Source organism: Vidua macroura, chromosome 29 (assembly GCF_024509145.1).
Source record: "Vidua macroura isolate BioBank_ID:100142 chromosome 29, ASM2450914v1, whole genome shotgun sequence".
Classification (NCBI taxonomy): domain Eukaryota; kingdom Metazoa; phylum Chordata; class Aves; order Passeriformes; family Viduidae; genus Vidua; species Vidua macroura.
Window position 1 is genome coordinate 1629448 of NC_071599.1, and position 22590 is coordinate 1652037.

The window sequence follows — 22590 nt, forward strand, 5'->3', positions numbered from 1 at the left end:
GAGGGATCGCGGGGACCCCGGGAGGTGCCGGAGGCGGCGCCGGCCCGAGGCGGTGCCGGTACCGGAGGCGGTCACGGCCCGGCCCCCCCCCGCGCGCGCCGCCCGCCCCCCCGCCGCCATTTTGTGACTCCCCGCACACGGGCGGGACGCGCACGCGCACGCCCCGCCCCCGCCGCGCCTGCGCGCGCGCGCCCGCCCCGCCCGGCAAGATGGCGGCGCCCCCCCCCCCCCCCCTCAACCGCCCCCCCCCTCCCCTTCCTGGCCGTGAGGGGGGCGGAGAGCGCGGGCACCGCGCGAGCATAAAAACGCTGTTTATGCCGTAAATCCTCGACTCTCTGAGCTTGGAAAACACTGCTGAGTCCAACCCGTGACCGATTCGCACCGAGCGCCACATCCAGGCGTCCCTTGCACGCAGCCAGCGGTGGGGATTCGAAGAAATTCCCCCGTGTCCAGTCTGAACATGGCTGGACCTCCCCAAGCACAGCTTGGAGAAGAGGCGAAGTGGCTTCTGCCCCTCCTCACAGGCTCCCTTGTCCCTTCCCTCAACACAATCAAACGCGGGGGGGCATTGCTGTCCTTTGCCCAAAAAAAAACACGCTACGGCGATTTGTTTTAAAAAATATGTCTTTAATGGGGGTGCTGAGGAGAGTGCTGGGAGCTGTGTGGCTCAGGGGCTGCGGGGCGGGAGCGGCCGCGGGGCCGTGCCGGGCTCAGTCCGTGGACTCGAGCACGGACTCGCTGAGCGCCAGGTCCCAGTAGTGCTCGGCGCTGTGCTTCTTGAAGTGCTCCCGCGCCATGTTCTCCGTGGGGCACTGCTTGAACTTCATCTCGCCGAAGCTGCGATCCTTCGCCGTGCCCTGGCGGGAGGACAAGGGGTGACGTCCCGCCCGAATTCCCACCCGGATTCCCACTCCATGGGGGAAAACGCGGCCATACGTGGTTTTTGTCAGGTTACGGCTCAAAGGAACGTGATGGAGAGTTGGATCCCACCTCAGCCCCGTCAAACCGCCACGACTCACCTCCCAAACCAGAGAGCATTTGTTTGTTTTCTTAACGGACTCCTCGTCAGACTCATCATCATCTGGAAAAACCCCGCCAATAAAGCTCATTTAGCCCCTGAGGTGCAGCAGGACTCCCCCCCTCTCACACCAGCACGGCATCGCTCACCCTCTCCCTTCGTGTTTGACGTCTGCTCGTCCCACTTTATTCGATGCAGCATAAGACGTTTGAATTTCTTCTGTGCTTTCGGGCCTGCGGAAGAATCAAGACTCAACGTTCTCAGAAAATCTCTTAACCTGCAGCTGGCAGAGGTTCCCTTCCTCGTGGAATGATCCGGGTTTTCTCACTGGATTACTGCGCTCTGCAGTCACTGCTAGCCCCGTTAATAATGTAATTAAGGGAGTTTCTAATTGCCTTCTCACTTCCTTGTCCTTCCCTAACCCTGTCACCAATTTCCATAACAATTCCTGCTGGAGGCAAGCTCCGGAATGCTCCGTGGTGACCCAATCCTGCCTGGAAGGCCTCACCTCCTTCTACCACCACCACGTTGACATCTTTGTGCAGGACCACCACGCCCGTGAGGTACAGCTGCCCAGCATTCGCCTCGATTTTGAATTTTTTTGCTGGATTGCTCAAGTTTCGGACCCTAAGGATAAGATGAAAAATATGATCAAATATTTGTGGAAAACCAGAATTGTTATCCCAGCCCCAAGAGGTCCCTCTGCCCCAACCAGGCCCAGCAAGAGCTCACCTGTGAGCTCACTCACCTGTACACAGCTATGTGAACTCCCTGGGAAACATCTTCCTTGAGCTTTTTCACCTTCTTGGCTTTCCGCTGCTCCGCCGTGAGCTTCCTCGCCGCGTTCGCTTCCTCGTGAGCCCTGGAAACAAACAGGCAGCACTGAAAACACCGGTCCTAAACAAAACACCAGCACTAAATCTACCCAAAAATGACCCGAAATGTCACGGTACAAGGTGCCACCTACTTCTGTCTCTTGGCCATCTGCGCTCGGACGTGAGCTTCCACCTTGGTTGGGTCCTGGACAGCTTCCGTGCCCAGCACCCGCATCAGGTTGGAAATCCTCACTGCAAGGGAATGGAAGAAGTGTTGGGAGGGCTCCTGGTTGCACATGGCAACGGGAGAGGCTCCCACTGGACACTTTTTTCCCCATCAGAACACTTGCACACGCATAAAAAAACCCAGTGTCTGTGTGGATTTCAGATCCGTGCAATCCCACCGAGGCTGTGCTGCTGTCAGCATTCCCAACGCATCCACGCCTGGCCAGGGCCTGGCTGTCACTCACCTTTGGGCTCTGGTGGTGGCATCAGGCCCAGCCTGACCTTCTCCTGCAGCTCCTTCTGGGCTTCTCGCCGTGTCTGGCGCCGTAATTTCTTCTGCTCTTTCTTTGTTAAATACACGCCCAGGGTCACCGGCGTGTCGCTGTCCACTGGCAGGGAAATGAGACCATCAGGAAGGTGCCCTGGAGGATCCAGGGGGACACAGGGCTCCACCAGGACCAGGAGGACACCGGCAGTGCCACACGGAGGGGTCGGGGCTGCTTGAGCAGCCAAAGCCCCCAAGCCAGGGCCATACCCGGGGGGTTGAGCTGGGCTGGGTGCTCCACCAGGTTCGTGATCCCAAAGTACTCGTCTTTCTTTGAGGTCGTGCCGCCTTTTCTAGAAAGGAGAGAGCTGGGCATCATGGCAGAATTCCCAGCAGGAATTCCTGCACAAATCCCAACCCACAGCTCGATGGGCTGAAGGAGACCCACAGTGGTCTTCATGTACAGGTGTCTCCCCCCATTTCGGGGTTCAGAAGCAGGGCCCCACATCCACCGTGAACTCAACTTGTGCAGAAATGTTCATACTTGGAAACAAAACCAAACTTCCCCAACTCTGGGCTAAAATATCCCTCCAACTCCACAGCAGCTGCCTACTACAGCCCCCAGAGAAACTTTGGGAGCAAACCCAGGGCCTGGATCTTGGAGATGAGAGGCGGAATTCGATGCTCAAGCACGAACATCTGGCCTGATTTCCCACGTGCTTCCCAGACCCACTGTGCAGCTCCCAAATTCCTGCTGTGGCAGAACCATCAACACCTGGAAATACTCACAAATCCAGGCCATTGGGGATGATGTAGGAGTCCCACCACTCGATCTCTGGGATCTCCCCCTCCTTCAGCTCCTTCTTAGGGGTGATCAGAGCCAACTTGGTGGAAGTGTGAATCCCAGTTTTCCTGGCAGCCTGGGAGATCTCTGCCTGCAGCTTTTCTAGCTGAGCCTGAGAAGGAAAATGGAACAGAAAGGTCATTCCAAAACAGCAGAACCTATGTGAAGAACTGAACACAAATCACCTGCTGATTTATCTGCGTTCTCAAACAGTCTGAAGCAGACTGCAAGAGAAACCACACAGCACTCTGCTCTTGTTCTTGAGCCTTTCAGGACCACGGAACATTCCCAAAGAAACATCTCCCTCTAGGAACTGTAGCACTAGACTTTTTCTCTCCCCTCCTCCCCAAGAACTTAGAGCATTTTAACAAAATTCCTTTAAATCTCCACTTCTGAGTTGATCACTCAGCCAGAAAGAGATCTGTTCTCTTCAGAACTTTCAATGTTTTGTCAAAAAAAGGAGATTTTGAGATTTTGCTCTTCAACAGGCGAAGACAGTGGTGAGAAAACCCTTTACACACACAAGGGCTAACTTGGGCACACGTCATCCAAACAAAAATGAGGTTTTTAAGAAAAAGTTTCAGGGGATTTGACAGGAAAACTTCCGAATCAAAGCCACCCCAGGTCCCTTCCCAGCCCAGGAGAGGAGAATCCCCTCCTACTCATGCTCTCATCAGCAGGATGAGACCTCTGATACCTTTGTTCTCAACCTCTGGGCAATTTTCTCGAATTTTCCTTTTTCATGGAACTTAAAGGTGCGTTTCTGCCGCTGTGCCGGGGTTATGGAGACCCGGGGGTCAAAGTACGTGTTTGACTCCATGTCTTCTGAGGGCTTTTCCTTAAGCTGCTGCTTGAACTGCTCTCTCTTCACCGCTCTTATGTTGGCCTTTAGGGTGGGCATGCGGTGGGTCAGCTCAATCTCCTTCCCGCTGGCATCCACTGTCCGGCCCTGCTCATCCAGGATCAGAGGTGTGGGCTTGGTCTGATCCTTCAGCTCCACTTTCCTGCAGGGCAGGACAAGATACGTTGCATTCAAATGTGAACGCAGCACTAAATCAAAGGAAATTTGAGCTTAATTCCATGGTTTCTATATTTTTGCAGCTCATCTGTACTGCCAGAAGAGACTCCAACCTTGTGTGCACAATTAGGGAATCTCGACCAAGGAAGGAGGAACCTCAATTTCGCTTATTTTAATATAAAATTTGCTCCTTCAGCAGCAGTTAAAGCCATTGCTGGGGAACCAGCAGCACTGGAGAAACCTTTGGCCAGCCCCTGCCCAGCATTCCGGGTTCATCCCGTTACTCACGGCGGCGCGATGCCCATGGCGTGCAGGTTGGCCAGCCCCACCATGTTGGCGTTGCCAATGAGCCCCGGTTTCAGGGCCAGCTGAGCCTGGATCCGGGCCTGCAGCTCTGCAGCTTTCCTGGCCTTCTCGATGGCATCGTTCATGAAGGTGGCAGCCTGCGAGGGCTGGATCGTGTTGCCGATGGGGAGCCGTTCCGATTGGGACGAAGAAGAAATTTTGGGCTGTTGACAGAGAAGGAAGTTTTGCTCCAATGCCCCTTCCCAAGCAGACCCAAGCCAACATCTCACAGCTGCAACAGGGGCCAGGGATGTGTGGGGTTTGCCTGTTGTTTAGCAGATACCTGTGGTGTCGGAGGACTGATGAAACTCAGCTGCTTTTTCCTCTCTTCAATCTGCCGGGTGGCTGCCTCCATCATCTGTTTGATCTGTGGGAAAACAGACAGTGAGTTTTCCTTTGCTCCATTTGGAATACAAGTGAGGATAAACCCCACGCCGTGTGGGGACACGGCCCAGCTAGACTGACCTGGAGCTTAGTCAGCATCCCTGGGCTCTCCGACGGCGGGCCTGGAATGACTTCAGGCTCATCCTCAACCTCCTCGAACCGTGGGATGCGCCGTTTCTTGACACCAGAGGATTCCTTGGACACCTCAGAGTCATCACCAAACACATCCTGATGTAAGGAAAGAGCAGAAAGCTGTGGTTAGAACAGAGCATTCTCCTCACAGACCAGGATTTGAGATGAGAAACCACCAGCATTGTCTCAGCTCCGGCTCCGTAACGCAGAATTCCGGGGTGGCACGTGCAGGCTGAGCCCATGCCGAGCCTGGGCCCTGGTTCCCCACCAAAGAAACACCAGTGAAGTCCATGCAAGAGCATGAAGGACAGGAGACATCACAGGGATGAGCCTGCCTAACAGCACCACTGCTCCCTTGCCTGCTCAGAGGGGAGGACTGGCACTGAGGAGATGTAAGGTCTCAGCGACATGGGAAGATAGAAAAAGCCGGCCCAGAGCTGATCTGACTGGGATAAAAACATTTCCACGTCTTCCACCAACTTGAAAGGGTTTGGTGAAAGAATCTGCACTGTCCTACCAAGCAGTTCTCCCTCCCAAAAGGAGGATGTGGCCCTGGACCCAGGGAGTTTTGGGACACCTGCAGCATTCCCTCACACTCCAGCCCAGATCCAAGGCCGGAGCAACTCCAGAGAAGCACAGCTCAGCGAGCACACGGAGCAAACAAAAGGCACAACACATTTTCCACAGAGCTCTGCTCAGGCCCAGGCCAGCACCTGTGGCCATGGATTCCATCATCAGTGCCTGGTTTGTGTATGGAAAGCTGGATGTGTCCGTGCCGTGGGTTACTGTAGTGTGTGTGTCAAGGTGTTATTTGAAAAGAAAATATACACACCGGTTGGGAGCGTTAGTTGCAATCCCTTCTTCACTACAACGGGTCATATCCTACAAGGACACTTCCTCAGCCACACAGGTACTTCTTGGAAAACCTACAAGTTCAAGAGAAAGGACTTGCCCATAGTATAAAGTGTGGAAACTTTACGTTCAGTTCCTGACCTTCCCAAGCCATGACCTACCCCAGAGTGAACCGAGGAGCGGCGAGCGGCACGGCAAGCGGCCCTGGGAATCATCACTGCCCAGCCTAGGGGGGCTACAGGTGCCAGCAAAATCCCTCTCCACAGCCTGTGCTGGGGCAGGGTCAGTCAGTCTGCCACGGCCTGACCACCTCAGAGAGTGGTTTGTGCTCCTGCAGGGTCCAGGCAGACCCAGAGCGCGACGGAGAAGTTCCAAGCAACGTGATTCCAGAGAGAAGAGCGAGGATTTGGCAGGAGGAACGCCGCTCTCCGTGCCAGGAGCCAAGAGAAGAAGGATCAGCTTCTGCTGGTGCTGCCTAGCCCAGCTTCTGGCTCAGCCAGGAACACCAGCAGTGCTCAGGCCAGACAGCCCCGTGGCTTCACTGGGGAAGGGTCCCCTGCAGCCCCCCAGCCCTGCTCCTGCTGCCACCACAGATCCCTCTGCCATCACAGATCCCTGCTGCCATCACCAGATCCCTGCTGCCACCACAGATCCCTCTGCCATCACCGATCCCTCTGCCATCACAGATCCCTGCTGCCATCACCAGATCCCTGCTGCCACCACAGATCCCTCTGCCATCACAGATCCCTACTGCCATCACAGATCCCTGCTGCCATCACCAGATCTCTCTGCCATCACAGATCCCTCTGCCATCACAGATCTCTCTGCCATCACAGATCTCTCTGCCACCACAGATCCCTCTGCCATCACAGATCCCTCTGCCATCACCTGATCTCTCTGCCACCACAGATCTCTCTGCCATCACCAGATCCCTCTGCCACCACAGATCCCTCTGCCACCACAGATCCCTCTGCCATCACCAGATCCCTCTGCCATCACAGATCCCTGCTGCCATCACAGATCCCTGCTGCCATCACCAGATCCCTGCTGCCATCACCAGATCCCTCTGCCATCACCGGATCCCTCTGCCATCACCGGATCTCTCTGCCATCACAGATCCCTCTGCCATCACAGATCCCTGCTGCCATCACCAGATCCCTCTGCCATCACCAGATCCCTGCTGCCATCACAGATCCCTCTGCCATCACAGATCCCTCTGCCATCACAGATCCCTGCTGCCACCACAGATCCCTCTGCCATCACCAGATCCCTGCTGCCACCACAGATCTCTCTGCCATCACCAGATCCCTGCTGCCATCACCAGATCCCTCTGCCATCACAGATCTCTCTGCCATCACCAGATCCCTCTGCCATCACAGATCTCTCTGCCATCACCAGATCCCTCTGCCATCACCGGATCTCTCTGCCATCACCAGATCCCTCTGCCATCACAGATCCCTCTGCCACCACAGATCCCTCTGGCAGTGCTTGCTCTCCCCAGCAGGTTGTCACCACACTCCTGCCACCACCAAGTGGTGGCACTGCCAATGTCCCCAGCTCTGCCGTGCCCCTGACCAGGCCCAGGAGAGCACTTGGACCTCCAGCCCCGCTCGACCCTCACGTTCCCACAGCCCCAGGGACCAGCCCAGCACCCACTGCCATGGAGGGAAGAAAGCAAGTTCCTGGTGGAAAATGAGGAGTGCTTGTCCCAGCACTCCCAAAGAGACCCAGATCCTGAACGGGACTGCTCTGCCTCACCAAGGCTCAGTGCTGACTACAAGTGTCGGGGAAACCCAGACTGCCATAAAACAGGAACCTCAGGAAGAGTGACAGGAAAATCACTGTGAGTAGGAGCAGCACGGAGAGAGCCTGTCAGACTTGGCAGAGTGATGGCAAAATGGAATTCTACAGGATGGTCCTCAAGAGAAGAAAGGAAGTGAAAACAGCTTTGGATGCACAAGCCTTCCACCATCCCAGGCAAGGGAGAAACTCCAGAGCAATGGAATCCCAGTTGGAATCAATCCTGTGCTAGGATAGGGATTGCCAAAAACCACCTATTGTTGATTCTGGGTGGAGAAAGGGAATGAAAACCCACCAGATCATCCACCATAGAGCCCCACGTGGGGAGCAATGGGAGGTCACCAGGAGCAGCTCTCCCAGGCTCCAAATGAAAACACAAGCACAAGGAGCACCAAGAAGGGAGATGGATCCCCGTGGATTCAGCCTAACAGAAAGCCAAAGCCAGGCTTCCACCTTGGCTTTGGGAAAGAGAACCGCAAGGTAAAGGCTCCCACACTTCATCATGGAGAGGAGTCGTTTCTCTTGAACATTCCGAGCTGTACCTCTCTGGAAGAGGAGAGTGTGCCAGAGCACCAGTGCTGCCTCCAGGCCACCCAACCACAGGAAAAGAATTAAAAAAAAATAAAGCAATCAATAATCAATAATCACCTTTAGCTCCCGCTTCCGGTTCCGGTCGCTGTTGGATTTGGAGTGCCGGGAGCTTCGTCCTTCCTCCACTGCCTCAAAGAGCTTGTCTACAAATCGCAGGGTGGAATCATCCAGGAAGGGTTTAAGGTGGTCTGGAAAAGAGGAAAATCCCATCAGTGCAGAATTCTGAGCTTGAGGCGAGCAAGAGGATGGAGAATCCACGTGGAAGATGTAAACCACTTAAATTTAAGTGTGATTCAAGTCTACAAGCACAGGGAGGCCTGGAAGCCTCTGGGATCTGTGGATTGTGTTGTCAGGAGCTTTAAACTAAGGGATTAAGGCTGCAGAAGCAAAGCAGGGCTGTAAAGGGCAAAAAAAAGCACACTACGAAAATCACCTTTTACAGTTTGAATATTCCTTATTCCTTTGAATATTCCTTATTCCTTATTCCTTTGAATATTCCTTATTCCTTTGAATAAGAAATAAGGAATAAGGAATATTCCTTATTCCTTTGAATATTCCTTATTCCTTTGAATAAGGAATTAATTTTTCCTTATCAGATTTTTTTAACACATCCCAAGGCCTCCAGCTGACTCTGGTCCGAGGGATTTTCCCCTCCTGACCTTGTGGAGGCTGAGAGAAGTGCCCTGTGGCCCCTGCCCCTCCACCCTGGCGAGGTTTTGGGCTGTTTTACAAAGCCGGCTGCGGACGTACCGGCCGCTTTCTTCTTGTCCATGCCCTTGCCCACGCAGTTGAGCGCGGCGGTGACCACGGTGGGCTCCGAGAAGCCCAGCACGCGCTTCACCGTCTTCTCGATCCATGGCTTCAGCTCGTCCAGCTCGCGCTTGGACAGCGACATCTCCGCTCGGGCTGCAAGGAGACACGGCGCGTCAAACAAGCTCCCGCGGGCGCGTCGTCACCCTCGTGCCTTCCTCCCTCAGGATCGGCTCCAGGGCTGGGGAAAGCTCTTGTGGGCTTCCCCTGTGGGTTAAAATGAGGCAAAGCCCATGAGGAGGGAGGTGCTGACCCCACGCAGGGGATCCTGGACGTGGCGCGGATGTCAGAGGGATGCGCCACAGCGCTCCTGTGCTCCCCAAACCAGCCAGGAATGTCTGTTCTCAGGATAACCCTTCCCACCCTGGCTCCTCCCTGAGCTCCCCAGGTCTCTCCGTGCTGCCAGCCCAGTGACAAAAGCCTCTGAGTGCCCCAAATCCCTCCATGGGATGCTCCATGGTGTGGGAAGAGAGATGCAGGGCGAGCGGAGCACGTGGGACAGGAGAACCCCCCTGCTCCCACTGACCCCTTGCCAGGGACACAAAACAATCCGAGCCCCTTCCCCAGCGAGCAGCCCCAAATCTGGGCAGTTTCCTGGCACTCACATCCCCTCACATCCTGCAGCACTCACGGCCTGGGCTGTGGCTGCAACTGCTTTTAACTGGCTCCGGGCCCTAATCGGATCTGGGAAAATCTCCTTAGGGCTGAGCCCGACCACGGCACCAAGGTGGGGCTGTGGGAATGGACACCTGGCACAGCTGTCCCTCCTGGAGCTGGGAATGGGGTCCTGGAGTTCAGTTATCCCTCCTGGGAATGGGGTCCTGGAGTTCAGTTATCCCTCCTGGAGCTGGGAATGGGGTCCTGGGTTCAGTTATCCCCCCTGGGGTTCAGTTATCCCTCCTAGGAATGGGCTCCTGGGGTTCAGTTTTCCCTCCTGGAGCTGGGAATGGGGTCCTGGGTTCAGTTATCCCTCCTGGAGCTGGGAATGGGGTCCTGGGTTCAGTTATCCCTCCTGGAGCTGGGAATGGGATCTGGGTTCAGTTATCCCTCCTGGAGCTGGGAATGGGGTCCGGGTTCAGTTTTCCCTCCTGGGAATGGGGTCCAGGTTCAGTTATCCCTGCTGGAGCTGGGAATGGGATCTGGGTTCAGTTATTCCTCCTGGGAATGGGGTCCTGGGGTTCAGTTATCCCTCATGGGAATGGGGTCCTGGGGTTCAGTTATTCTTCCTGGAGCTGGGAATGGGGTCCTGGGTTCAGTTATCCCCCCTGGGGTTCAGTTATTCTTCCTGGAGCTGGGAATGGGGTCCTGGGTTCAGTTATCCCCCCTGGGGTTCAGTTATCCCTCCTAGGAATGGGCTCCTGGGTTCAGTTATCCCTCCTGGAGCTGGGAATGGGGTCCTGGGGTTCAGTTATCCCTCCTGGGAATGGGCTCCTGGGGTTCAGATATCCTTCCTGGAGCTGGGAATGGGGTCCTGGGGCTCAGTTTTCCCTCCTGGGGTTCAGTTATCCCTCCTGGGGTTCAGTTATCCCTCCTGGGGCTGGGAATGGAGCCCTGGGATTCAGTTTTCCCTCATGGGAATGGGGTCCTGGGATTCAGTTTTCCCTCATGGGAATGGGGTCCTGGAGTTCAGTTATCCTTCCTGGGGTTCAGTTATCCCTCCTGGAGCTGGGAATGGGGTCCTGGGTTCAGTTATCCCTCCTAGGAATGTGCTCCTGGGGCTCAGTTATCCCTCCTGGGGCTGGGAATGGGGTCCTGGGGTTCAGTTTTCCCTCCTGGGGTTCAGTTTTCCCTCCTGGGGCTGGGAATGGGGTCAGCCCTAGCACAGATCCCGATTTCAGGTCCATGAGCAGTTCCAGGAGGTGACTGCTGCTTCCTGCAGGGCCCCAGGAACCGGGGAATCTGCACTGTCCTACCAAGCAGTCCTCCACAGAGGACATCCCTGCAGAGCCTGGAAACCTCCACAGGTTCTACTTTTCCTGGCAGCTTCCTTAGAGACAAATAGAGGTTCAAACAGAGCCCAAACCCGGATCCTGGCGTTTCCCCCACGAGTTCTGAGCCTGCAGAGGCTAAGGACAAGCAGAAGTAACAAATTACAGCCCCGACACATCCACAGCTCTGAGCACGTCCGTAACAAACCACAAAACTCGTGTAATTAGAGGCGTCCGGCCTCCAGCCGAGCTGAGCTCCAGGGGAGGCAGCAGCTCCGTTTTCGTGGCACACCGGGAGAGCAGAGCCAGCGCGGGGAGCAGCTCCAGGGGCGATGCGACCCCCGGAACCCACAGCAGGATCACTGAACGTGTCCGAGCACCGCCCGACCGCGCCGGGGCTCCGCCGCCTGCTTCGGCCTCACACGCACGGACGGACGGACGGACAGACGGACGGAGACACGGGGCTCCCGCCGACCCCGCTCCCGCGCACCCCAGCGGCCCCGCAGGGCCCGGCGTTCCCCGCTACCGCGGAGCTCCGCCCGGGGCCCGGCCCGGCCCCCTCAGCGCGGCGCGCCGGGCGAGCGGCTCCGCGCGGGCCGGGCCCGCGGCCACCTCCGCCACCGCCTCCTTCCCTCTCGGCAGCCCGCCCGCTTCCCCCCGTTGCCTCCACGCCCTGCGGGGCGACCCAGTTTTCCTCACCGGCCCCGTTCCCTCACGCCGCTCCCGGTCCCGGCCCGGCGGGCCCCTGACGGTGACGGCGCGTCGGGGCGGAAGCGGAAACGGGCGCGCGGCGCGTGCGCGGCGCGTGCGCGGCGGGAAGGGGAGAGTGGGGGGGGCGGCCCCCCCACCCGGCGGCGCGCGCCCGGCCCCGCCCACCGGCCCCGCCCCCTTCCCCTCACGCCGTCATTAACCAAACTCAATTAACGGGGATCAGAGGCAGAGGGTCTTTATTGCGGCCGGCCGCCTCCTCAGCAGCCCGGCCACGGGTCCTGGCGGGCGCTCCGCGCCAGGAAGGCGATCCTGCGCGCCATCTCGGCGCAGTACACCCGCCGGCAGGCCTCGAACGCCCGCCGCCGCCGCGCCCGGCTCGGCTTCTCGTAGTAGCGGGAGCGCCGCACCGCCTCGGCCACGCCGTCCTGCGCCAGGATCCTGCGGGAGGGGAGACAGCGGTGACAGCGGCAGGGAAGGTGCTGGGATGGGCGAGCAGGGAGGAACGGGCACGGCTCGGTGCCCGTGCGGACCCTGGGCTCGGTGCCCGTGCGGACCCTGGGCTCGGTGCCCGTGAGGACCCTGGGCTCGGTGCCCGTGCGGACCCTGGGCTCGGTGCCCGTGAGGACCCTCGGCTCGGTGCCCGTGAGGACCCTCGGCTCGGTCCCCAGAGGACCCTCGGCTCGGTCCCGGTGAGGACACTCGGCTCGGTGCCCGTGCGGACCCTGGGCTCGGTCCCCAGAGGACCCTCGGCTCGTTCTCCTCGCCGCCCATCCGCGAGGAGGGGAAGGAGCCCCCCCGAGCTCCGTTTAAGGCGGCACCAGCGAAGGTGTGTGTGAGCACGGAGCTCAGCACCGCCTCCTCCCCGAGGAGCAGCGCTGAGCTCTGCCTCTATTTCACCCCGCTTACACCCGATCCGAGGGGGCGGCGGGACGCGGAGCTCATGGGAAAAGCCCGGCACGACCCTCCCGTCACCTTCTCTTCAAGAAATTCCGGTTCTGAACCCAGTGCGTGAAGGAACTGAAGCCTCTGCGGGGCCCAAACCCCGGCCGGGCTGCGGAGCCCTGGCCCCCGCCGTCCCCTCCCGGTCCTCACCGGTTCAGGACGCCGTACGCCGCCTCCACGTTTCCGTTCTGCACCATCACCGTGCGGCCCACGAAGCGCAGGTGGTTCGCCATGGCCGCGCTGCTGCGGGACGGGGCGGCTGGGACCGGGCGGCCGCGGGGCTCGGAGGAGCCAGACCCTCCTCCCCGCGCCCCGGGACACGGCAGGGAGCCCCGGGTACAGAGAGGGGCCGGTCCCTCCCGCCCCTCTCCCGGGGACACGGAGGGGTCGGTTCTTCCCGCAGAGCCCCAAGGGAACGCGGCAGGGACCCCCCCCCCCCGCCCCACGAACGGTCTTGGCGGGGCGCTGCCGCCGCCGCGGGCCTCCCCCCGCCCCCGGCTGGCCCCGGTCAGGCCGCTCCCGGTAGGGTCCCGCTGCTCTCCCCGACTGACCCCGGTGAAGCCGCTGCGCGCCCGCACCGGCGGTGACTGATGGAGGAACTTCCGTTGGGAGGGATTTCCGGTGCCGCCGGTACTTCCGGCGGGGAGAGCCCCGGGACCGGCGGGACCCGCGCCTCTCCCTCCCGTAGCCGGAACTGGAGGCACCGCAGGGTCCCACAGCGGAGGGGACAGCGCGGCGCCAAAGGCGGCTCCGAGCCCCCCCGGGGACAGGAACGCCACCCCCCGCCGCCCTGCCGAGGCACAGAGGACACGACACCGGCTGGCCCCGGCCGCTCCCGCGGCGTTTATTGCTTCCAGCAGGGCCCTCCCCACTCCGGGGGTCCGCAGCCACCGCTCTGGGGGAGCCGCGCTCAGCCCCAGCCGCCCCGCGCCACGCGGGGAAGGCACAAGCCCGGGAGGGCCCGGTCCCCGCGGGGAGGGGGCTCCGCTCCGGCCAAGGCACGCGGCCGCCCCGGGGTTGGGGCTTCTGGGGGGTCGGGGGTCGGGACCCCCCCCACCCCCGGTCAGTCCCGCCCGCCCGCGGGTCTCACTGACCACCGGTTAAAAAAAAAAAAAAAAAAAAAAAAAATCAAAAAAAGGCAAAACCAAGAAATGCAGACGAAATCTTCCTCCCCCCCCCCCGAGCCGGGGGGGGCGTCACACGTCCGGCGCCGGGGGGGACTCGGGGGTCCCGGCCTGGCACCGGGGGGACCCCCGCTGCTGTAATGTCCCCGCGGGGCTGGCGAGGGGGAGGTCCCCGGGCAAGCGGCGGCACCGGGGAGCCCCGGGGGGGACCGGCGGGGGGGCGGCGGCGCGGGGGAGCCGCGGGGGGGGCCGGGTCCAGCGCGGGTTTGGGGGCGACGTGGGGGAACCAGAGCCGCAGCATCGCCTCCACCTGCAGCAGCGTCCCCAGGTAGCGGGCACTGCGGGGAGAGGCTGCTGTCACCCTCTGCCCAGGGGGGTGTCCCCGTGCCCGCCCCCCCCCCCCCCGGCGATGGCTGGGGACACTCACCCCATTTCTGGCTTCTGCAGGACCCCAATGATCCGCTGGAGCCGGTCCATGGCCACGCTCTGCTGGAAGCTGCTCAGCCCTGGGGAGTCCCGAAATTGGGTGAATTCTCCCCAGGGGGGATGAGGTGCTTTGTGGAGGAGGAGGAGGAGGAGGAGGGTGGGGGGGGGCACCCACCTCTGTCGTAGCGGCCCCGCCGCAGCCCCTCCAGCAGCTCGGCCAGCGGCCGGATGAAGCCCCGGAGCTCCCGGCACTGCGAGGAAGGGGAGGAGGAGGAGGTGACTGGGCTGCACCCGGACTGGGGAGGGGGTCTGGTGCCCCCCCTCAAACCCCACTTACCTCCCTCTCACCCCCCCAAATCCTGCTCATCCCCACCCGCCTGTTTCACGTGGGGAAACTGAGGCAGACCCAGGTTTTTTTGTTAGGGGACCAAGCCCTCCCTCACCTCCCGTGTTTGGATTTTTCTGCCAAAAACTCACCTTTTGGGCAAAGAGGCGATCGCCATCGCTGGGAGGGACATCCCCCCCCTCCCCTTTCCGCGGGCGCTTCCCCCCGCGGGGTGACGGCGGCGATTCGGGGGGTGCTCGGTCCAGCCCCCCCGGGCGCTTGCGGCTGCGCTCGGGTTTGGGGGGGCTCCGGGGGGAGCTGCCGGCCTCGGCCTCGCTGTCAGAGGCAGGGGAGCCGCAGGAGCAGGTGCGGGGCTCCATGGCGGGGCTGGCCCCCCGAGGGGAGCCTCTCGCTGCGTTCAGCTCCAGCGGAGTCAAACGGCCGAGGCTGTCTGGGAGGGAGAGGGAGGGAAACACCGGGGGGGGGGGAAATCGGACAAAAATGGAAGACAACGAACTGCCTTGTTCTCCCGTGGGGGTGTCATCCCCACACCCCCGGCGCTGCCTCACATGCCCCGGGGGAGCAGATTTGGCATCTCCTCACACAGGACGGGGGCGCAGGGACCCACCTGGCGCTGGGACCTTTCACCCGGGACTGGCCAGTCCCAGGACCCCCCACCAGCTCCCCTCACTCCGTCACCCGCCGCCCCCTCCCCAGGACTGCATCCTCCCCGCAGGAGCCCCACCCGTGATGGGGACATTCCCCTCGCGCTGGGACCCCCCAGGACCTCCCCACGCGGCCCCGGTCACCCCGGACCCCACCTGCTCCCGGCTGCACCTGCGGTGATGCCGTCTCAGCGCCTGTGCCCCGCTGCCGGTGTCGCCGTTCCCCTCCCTGACCCAGTGCCGGTATCACCGTTCCAGTATCGCTCTCCCGGTATCAGTGTCCCGCCGCCGTTGCTGGTATCGCCGTCCCCGTTTCCCGGCCGGTGTCGGTGTCCCCGAGCAGGTGCCGGTGTGGCCGTGCCGGTGTCCCCGTGCCGGTGCCGCTGCTCCGGTGTCCCGGTCTCTCTCTGCCCGGTCCCGGTGCCGGTGTGGCCGTGCCGGTGCCGCTGCTCCGGTGTCCCGGTCTCTCTGTGCCGGTGTGGCCGTGCCGGTGCCGCTGCTCCGGTGTCCCGGTCTCTCTGTGCTCGGTGCCGGTGCTCCGGTGTCCCGGTCTCTCTCTCTCTGTGCCCGGTCCCGGTGCCGGTGCCGGTGCTCCGGTGTCCCGGTCTCTCTCTCTGTGCCCGGTCCCGGTGCCGGTGTGGCCCTGGCTGTGCCGGTGCCGGTGCTCCGGTGTCCCGGTCTCTCTCTCTGTGCCCGGTCCCGGTGCCGGTGTGGCCCTGGCTGTGCCGGTGCCGGTGCTCCGGTGTCCCGGTCTCTCTCTCTCTGTGCCCGGTCCCGGTGCCGGTCCCGCCCCGCCCGCGGCGGCCCCACGCGGACACGTGCGCGGCCGCACGTGCCTCCGGCCGGGCCCCGCCCCGCCCCGCTCCCATTGGCCGCTGCGCCCCGGGAGGCCCCGCCCCTCCTCTCCCGTTGGCTCGTTTCCGCCGCCCGGCGCTGATTGGCCGGAGGGCGGGGCTCTGGCCACGCCCCCGTGCGCGGCGATTCGGGGCACGCGGCGCCGGGCAGCGCCCCCTGGCGGGTCCCGGGCCGCGCTCCCGCCCCGCCGGCGCCGCCCCCCTGCCCTCAGCCAATGGGCGGCGGTCCCGGCGGCGCGTCTCGGCCAATGGGCGGTGCGGCCACGCCCCCCCCGCCGTTACATAACCGGGGCGGGGCGGCGCGTGGGCCCCCACGTGGGGGCGGGGAGCCCCGTGTGACGTCACGCGCTGCGCGCGCGTGGGGGGAACGCCCGCTGGGCGGGGCTTCCCGGAGAGGGGCGGGGCCGGGGAGCGCGTGCAGGGTCTGCCCGGGGCTCCCCCCAAAGCCCCCCCCAATATTCCCCCCCAAAATCCCTCCCAGGGCCAGAGCCCCCAGCGCGGCTCTCCCCACAGGAGGCTCGGGGTGACCCCAAGACCCCTCCCCACCACCCTCCACAAGGCCCAGGGGCTCCCCTCAGGACCCCCAAACCCTCAGAGCCCCACAAACCCCAGTCCTACCAGCCCCTCACCCCACAAACCCCAGTCCTACAAACCCCTCACCCCGCAAACCCCAGTCCTACAAACCCCTCACCCCGCAAACCCCAGTCCTACCAGCCCCTCACCCCGCAAACCCCAGTCCTACAAGCCCCTCACCCCACAAAGTCCAGAGCTCGCAGCCCCCTCGCCACCCCCCCCACACCCCGGCCATGGCCCCTCCAGCCCTCCCCGTCCCCCCGGGGGGGCCCGTCCCCCCGGGTGGGTATTTAGGGCCGGGCCGGTGGCACCCAGCCCCCCTTGCCCCCCGCCATGCTGAGTGTGCTGCTGCTCCTGGGGGGCCTGGCCCCCGCCCTGCCCGCTGGTGAGTCCCCCCGAGGTGCCCCTGGCAGATCCCACTCTGGGCTGCAGCCCCAGCCCCCCTCAGGTGCCCCCATGTTGGGCCAGGGGGCTCAGCCGAGCCCCCACCCCAATGCCTCCACTCTCCCCAACAGGTCCCCACTGGACGTACGAGGGTGAGTGGGGCCCCACGCAGGGACCCCCCGATTTATTCCCACCCCCCGAAACCTCCCTGAGCTGAGGGGCTCGCATGGGTCTCCCCGGAAGGTGGGGAGGTGGATGGGTGACAGCCCCCCCCCCCCCTTGATCTGGGTCCCCCAAATGGGAAGGAGCTGGGCAGATCACAGCCCCCCCTTGCTCCCCCCTACACATCTGGGTCCCCCCAAATGGGCACCCACCTGGGTCCCCTAAGACAGGCGGGGGTGGATGGGTGCAGCCCCCCACTTTCCCCTCCTGCCCCCCCTTGCCCCCCTCGCTCCAATGGTCCCTTTGTGCTCCTTTACATAAGGCTCCTGCTGCCAAATCCAATTAGGATCCGGCCCCGGCCAAATCCCGCTAAGCCCCGTCCTGCCGGGCCCAGGGGACCCATGGGTGCCCCCCCGGCCCCGCGGGCTCGCCTTTGTCCCCGCTCTCCCGGCTGGAAAAAAATGTCCCCAGCAGATTAACGAGGCCCTTGGGAATGTCACCCGTGTCCCGGTCTGGGGGGCACCGAGGGCGTTTTGGGTCACGGGGCCCCCGTTGGGTGAAGCAGCCCCTGGGGTGAGGTGAGGGGGGGTCCCACCTGGGGTCTGGTCGCCCCCAGGTCCCCACGGGCAGCAGCACTGGCACGAGGGGCACCCGGCGTGCGGGGGCCGGGCGCAGTCACCCATCGACATCGCGACAGCGCGGGCGCAGCCGGACCCGTCCCTGCCGCCGCTGCGGCCCGAGGGCTACGAGCGCCCCGAGAGCGCCCGGCTGACCCTCGCCAACAACGGCCACACCGGTGAGCGCCGCGGGGAGAACCGGGCGGTGCTCGGTGTCCCAGCCCCGCTGACCTCGTGTTCCACAGCCGTGCTGGCGCTGCCACCGTCCCTGCGGCTCCGGGGGCTGCCGCGCACCTTCGCTGCCCTTCAGCTCCACTTCCACTGGGGCCGGCCCGGCCGCGCCGCTGGCGCCGAGCACCTGCTGGACGGGCACCGTGCCCCCGCCGAGGTACCGGGGGCGCTGGGGGCCGGCCGGGGAACGGCGCCAAAAATGGGTCTGGGGGCGGGAAATGGGGTGGGAAAGGAGGAGGGGAACACGTTTGGGGTCAGGGAATGGCATGGGAATTGTGTGGGAAATGGTTGTGGGGAGGGGCGTCAGTGTGGGAAACAGCGTGGAAAATGGGTTTGCACTGCAGGAATTTGCTGCAGGGAATGGAAAAGGGGTCCTGGTGAGGGAAGTGGATCCGGGGATGTGAAATGAGTGCAGGGAGGGGATGGGGTGCGGAAGAAAAGGGTGGGAAACGGGAGTGGGAGCAGGTCTGGGCACTGCGGGATGGGAGCCGGGGCAGGGGTTGGGGTGGCAGGGCGGGGGGCTCAGGGGGTCCCCGCCGTGCCGCAGATGCACGTGGTGCACTTCGATGTCGAGCGTTTCGCCGACGCCAGCGCGGCGCAGCAGCACCCGGGCGGGCTGGCCGTGCTCGGCGTCCTCCTGGAGGTACGGACCCCACACCCACGACCCCCACCCACCCACCCGCGCTTCCCCAGCCCCTCACTGACCCCCCTCGCTCGCCCAGGTGGGAGATGACCCCCACCCCGCCTATGACAACATCCTGAGGCATCTCGGCAGCATCCGCTACGCAGGTGAGGAGAGGGAGGGCGGAACCGCAAATCCCCCTCCCAGCACGCCCCAAACTGCTCGCCCCCGCAGGGCAGACGGTGGCCATCCCCTCCTTCAGCATCCGGGACCTGCTGCCCGCGCACCTGGAGCGCTACTACCGCTACAACGGGTCCCTGACCACGCCGCCCTGCTTCCAGAGCGTCCTCTGGACCCTCTTCCCGCAGCCCGTCCGCATCAGCCGGGCCCAGGTAGGACCCGCTCCGCGGGGAGCCCCCCGCGTTTGGCGAGCGCACCCCCCAGTGCTGCCCCCTTCCCCCTCCAGCTGGAGCAGCTCCAGGGAAGCCTTTACTCCACGGAGGAGGGCGAGCCGGAGGAGCCCCAGCTCCTGGTGGACAATTTCCGGGCCCCGCAGGAGCTGAACCAGCGCCCGGTGCTCTCGTCCTTCCCCAGGGGTGAGCGGAGGGGTGGGAAGGGTCCCCTGCACCCCTCACGTGGCTCCTGGAGCCCCGGCTGGGCACAAGGCGCTGGCCCTGACCGCGGCCTTTCCCTTGCAGAGCCACAGGGATATTCCACAGGTAGGGCCAGGCCGGGAGGCCGGGCTGGGGAGGTTCACCCCTGGACCCCCCTGACCACCCCCGGGCGTCACGCAGGTGAGGTCATCGCCATCATCTTCGGCGCTGTCGCCGGCTGCGTCGGCCTCTCCCTCGCCGTCCACTTTGGGGCCAAACGGATGCGGTGAGACCCCCCCCACACACACCCCCCCAGAGGGACCCCCACAGCTGGGGGGCCCCGAGCTCCATGCAGAGACCCCCCCTCACCCGTGTTTCTGCCCTGGCAGCGCGAGGCGGGCGCAGGCACAGGACGTGGTGTTCAAGGCTTCCTCCCGGCGCTCGCCCATGGACGCTGGACACTCCCGCTGACCCCCGGGCTGGGAGGGGCTGCCCCACGCCATCCCCCAGCCCCCCACCCATAGCCCCGCTGCAAATAAAGCCCTTTCCCCCTCCTGGTGGCTCTTTGTGGGGTGGGAACGGGCGCCTTTGAGGGGCTTTGGGGCTGGATCCCGTCACCGCCAAGAAACCAGCGTGTCCCGGGTGCCCCCCAGGGCTGGAGCAGAGCACAGTGGGGGGAGTGACCCCTCTCCCTCCTCCTCTTCTCCCCAGCAGCCACAGTGTCCCGTGCTTTTGTAAAATGGTTTTACTCTTCATCAAAAAAATAATTGACTCCCCGCTGCACCTCCAACCCTCCTGGGAGCTGAACAGGGGTCAGAAGGGCAGAGCATCCCAATCCCGGTGCCCCCCACCCCCAGAGCATCACCCCCAGCACCAGTGGCTGCACCAGGGGTAGGGACCCCCCCCAGAGCGACAAACACAAGGAAATGGGGGGTCCTGCCTTGACTTCCCCAGGCCTGGACTTCCCCCAGGGCATCTGGCCCACCTTGGCGTTCCCCAGAGCCTCAAGCTGAGGGAAAGGTGTCAACAGAATCCAGGAACAAAGGGAAGAGGGTGGTGGTCAGACCCCAAAGTCCCCAGGAACACCAGTGAGACCCCAAAGGCCCCCAGGAACTGGGCAGACACAAATTCCCCCGGAGCAGGAGGGCTGAAGGCTTTGGCAGGAGTGTCCAGCTGTGGGGCCATGGCTCCCTCACCCCTCAGGAGGCACCTGCAGCGCCGAGTAGAGCATGGCCTGGCCCTCAGGCTCCTGCTTACCTGGGGGAAAAGGGGCGTTTATGAAGGTGGGGGTGGTTTGGGGGTTTGTGGAAGCCCCCAGAACGTGGCCCCCATTCAACAAGACTCATCCACCCCCATCCCAGCAGCTCTGACCTCCCCGCAGCCCCCAAAAGTGACACCCACCCCCCTTACAGGAGAGGCACTTGAGGACGTTGCGGAAGGAGCCACCAGCGGTGCTGAAGGCCCAGAGGCCAGTGCAGAGTGTGAGGATGAAGATGGGGCCCAGGCTGGCCTCGTACCACGGGTTCAGGAAGGTCTGGGGACACAGAGAGGCAGGTCACACCTTCCTGAGCCCTCCAAGGGCAGCAAAAGGAGCGCCCAGCCCTGTGGAAACCCGGCTCAAACCCCTGCTGAGCTGTATGCCCCCAAATCCTTCACTGACCTCCTCCAGCCCGGGCACCCCAAGAGGCTGGGTGTGCCCGGGGGTGTAACTCGCGCCATGGCCCCAGGCAGGGAGTGCGGGGGAGTGGGTGGGGGGTTCCGGTGCCCCCCAGGACTCACCAGCCCTGAGGTGAGCAGGTGGCTGCCCACCACCAGCCCCAGGCCCCCGGCGCGGCGCCGCTCGCAGGCGTCGAAGAAGATGATGCCCCAAAAGGTGTGGAGCAGTACCAGGGCCATGGTGAGGAAGGCTGTGGGGAGAGACACGGAGCCTCAGAGCCAGAGCCTTCCTCCTCCTCCTCCTCCTCCTCCTCCATGCCACGGCCCTGGCCTCACCAGAGGTGATGAAGTAGTACGGGGAGTCCCCGTGGATGCCGACGGTGCCCGGCCCCGCAGAGTCTGCCAGGATGTTGGTGATGGAGAAGACGCCACTGATGATGCCAAAGGAGAGCCCAGACACTGTGGGGGAGCCGGGGTCAGGGGAGCCTCCGCGGCCCCGGGCTCGGTGGGCTCGGGGAAGGGCAGGAGAGTTGAATGCAGCACCCCGGGCTGCGCTCACCGTAAGCCATCTGCCGCAGGGAGATCGGGGACCGCCCATCCTTGCTGAGGGTCGCCAGCCCTTCATCCGCCTTCCTGCCCCGCCAGAGAGAGAGCGTGAGCCGCATCCCGCGGGAGAAGGGAAGGGAGAGCCGCGGCGAGAGGAGACGGCTCCGCTCGCTCCCGGCGTTTAACAAGGAAGGGACTTCGTGGGGTTCCTCTGGACACGGAGCCCCAAATCTGCTCTGCCTTCCCCAAGCCCTGGGACACCCCAGCCACCGGCACAGCTCCCCGGGCGCCCGGGCGGGCTCTTACTTGAGCATTTTGAAGCAGGCGAACCTGCAGAGCTCCTGCAGCAGCACGGCGGCGGCGGCTCCGAGCAGCAGCAGCGCCGCGTCCTCCCGCCCGCTGAGCCGCACCGACACTGCCCAGAGCAGCGAGGCCGCGAGCAGCGCCAGCAGCCAGAAAAACGCCCTGGGGACAAACGGGGACACCCGGGTGGCGCCGCGGGCACCGGCACCGGGCACCGCTCGGTACCGCCGGGCCGGGACCCGCAGCGCTGCTCTCAGTGGAGCTGCCCCCTCGCCTCAGGGCTCCTCACGCCGCCAGCAGCTCCCGGTGTCCCCCAGAACCGCCACAGAGCACCCCCGAGGGCCTCTCAGACCCCCGCCCTGGCCCCCTCAGCCCCCCGCCGGGCCGGCCCCGCTCACCCCGCCACCAGCACGATGACGAGCAGCGGCTCCGCCGCCACCGTGAGCAGCACGAGCGCGGCCGCGGGCCCGAGCGCGATCGCGGCGCAGCCCAGGGGCACGGCGGCGCCCATGGCGGCCGCGGCCAGCGCCCCCTGCCGGCCCGGAGGACCTGCATGGGGGGGTAGGACCAGTCCCGGGACGGGGGGGACAGAGCGGGGACAGAGCGGGGACAGAGCGGGGACAGAGCGGGGACAGAGCGGGGACAGAGCGGGGACAGAGCCGGGACAGAGCGGGGACAGAGCGGGGACAGAGCCGGGACAGAGCCGGGACAGAGCGGGGACAGAGCGGGGACAGAGCCGGGACAGAGCGGGGACAGAGCGGGGACAGAGCGGGGACAGAGCGGGGACAGAGCGGGGACAGAGCCGGGACAGAGTGGGGACACAGCAGGG

General features: G+C 63.6%; 5 protein-coding genes across 11 annotated transcripts; 1 reads left to right on the plus strand and 4 right to left on the minus strand.

The window, feature by feature from the left end:
* Positions 1–588: 588 nt before the first annotated feature.
* On the minus strand, positions 589–11811 carry PRPF3 (pre-mRNA processing factor 3). Of its 3 annotated transcripts, none has more exons than XM_054001270.1 (16): positions 11727–11811; positions 9040–9195; positions 8347–8477; positions 4996–5142; positions 4814–4897; positions 4474–4694; positions 3865–4171; positions 3113–3279; positions 2594–2676; positions 2304–2447; positions 1986–2085; positions 1767–1880; positions 1527–1645; positions 1168–1251; positions 1020–1081; positions 589–857 (listed from the first exon to the last, which is right to left on the minus strand). In XM_054001270.1, exons 2-16 carry the CDS (start codon positions 9182–9184, stop codon positions 711–713), a joined length of 2055 nt encoding a protein of 684 aa, XP_053857245.1. In that variant the 5' UTR covers positions 9185–9195; positions 11727–11811; the 3' UTR covers positions 589–710. The 3 variants fall into 3 exon arrangements, with proteins under 3 accessions (XP_053857245.1, XP_053857244.1, XP_053857246.1); XM_054001269.1 differs by lacking the exon at positions 11727–11811 and adding an exon at positions 9705–9988; XM_054001271.1 differs by lacking the exons at positions 8347–8477; positions 9040–9195; positions 11727–11811 and adding an exon at positions 5879–6435 and having other exon boundaries at positions 590–857.
* A 146-nt stretch (positions 11812–11957) lies between these two features.
* Positions 11958–16095, minus strand: MRPS21 (mitochondrial ribosomal protein S21). Of its 4 annotated transcripts, none has more exons than XM_054000914.1 (4): positions 16091–16095; positions 13232–13245; positions 12831–12920; positions 11958–12176 (listed from the first exon to the last, which is right to left on the minus strand). In XM_054000914.1, exons 3-4 carry the CDS (start codon positions 12911–12913, stop codon positions 11996–11998), a joined length of 264 nt encoding a protein of 87 aa, XP_053856889.1. In that variant the 5' UTR covers positions 12914–12920; positions 13232–13245; positions 16091–16095; the 3' UTR covers positions 11958–11995. The 4 variants fall into 4 exon arrangements, with proteins under 4 accessions (XP_053856889.1, XP_053856888.1, XP_053856886.1 ...); XM_054000913.1 differs by having other exon boundaries at positions 12831–12923; XM_054000911.1 differs by lacking the exon at positions 16091–16095 and having other exon boundaries at positions 13232–13390.
* Positions 13410–14962, minus strand: CIART (circadian associated repressor of transcription). Its single transcript, XM_054000907.1, has 4 exons — positions 14708–14962; positions 14406–14481; positions 14232–14310; positions 13410–14142 (listed from the first exon to the last, which is right to left on the minus strand). The coding sequence occupies exons 1-4, from the start codon at positions 14933–14935 to the stop codon at positions 13809–13811; spliced, it is 717 nt and encodes a 238-aa protein (XP_053856882.1). The 5' UTR covers positions 14936–14962; the 3' UTR covers positions 13410–13808.
* Positions 16096–16672: 577 nt separating the features above from the next.
* On the plus strand, positions 16673–19810 carry CA14 (carbonic anhydrase 14). 2 transcript variants are annotated; one of them, XM_054000898.1, is made up of 11 exons: positions 16673–17032; positions 17163–17183; positions 17810–17989; positions 18056–18198; positions 18589–18684; positions 18764–18830; positions 18898–19055; positions 19130–19259; positions 19362–19382; positions 19458–19542; positions 19646–19810. In XM_054000898.1, exons 1-11 carry the CDS (start codon positions 16981–16983, stop codon positions 19725–19727), a joined length of 1035 nt encoding a protein of 344 aa, XP_053856873.1. In that variant the 5' UTR covers positions 16673–16980; the 3' UTR covers positions 19728–19810. The 2 variants fall into 2 exon arrangements, with proteins under 2 accessions (XP_053856873.1, XP_053856874.1); XM_054000899.1 differs by lacking the exon at positions 19646–19810 and having other exon boundaries at positions 18903–19055; positions 19458–19544.
* Positions 19811–19990: 180 nt separating this feature from the next.
* On the minus strand, positions 19991–22303 carry APH1A (aph-1 homolog A, gamma-secretase subunit). Its single transcript, XM_054000901.1, has 7 exons — positions 22160–22303; positions 21765–21923; positions 21472–21545; positions 21249–21371; positions 21036–21163; positions 20667–20790; positions 19991–20513 (listed from the first exon to the last, which is right to left on the minus strand). Exons 1-7 carry the CDS (start codon positions 22270–22272, stop codon positions 20449–20451), a joined length of 786 nt encoding a protein of 261 aa, XP_053856876.1. The 5' UTR covers positions 22273–22303; the 3' UTR covers positions 19991–20448.
* Between the last annotated feature and the right edge of the window lie 287 nt (positions 22304–22590).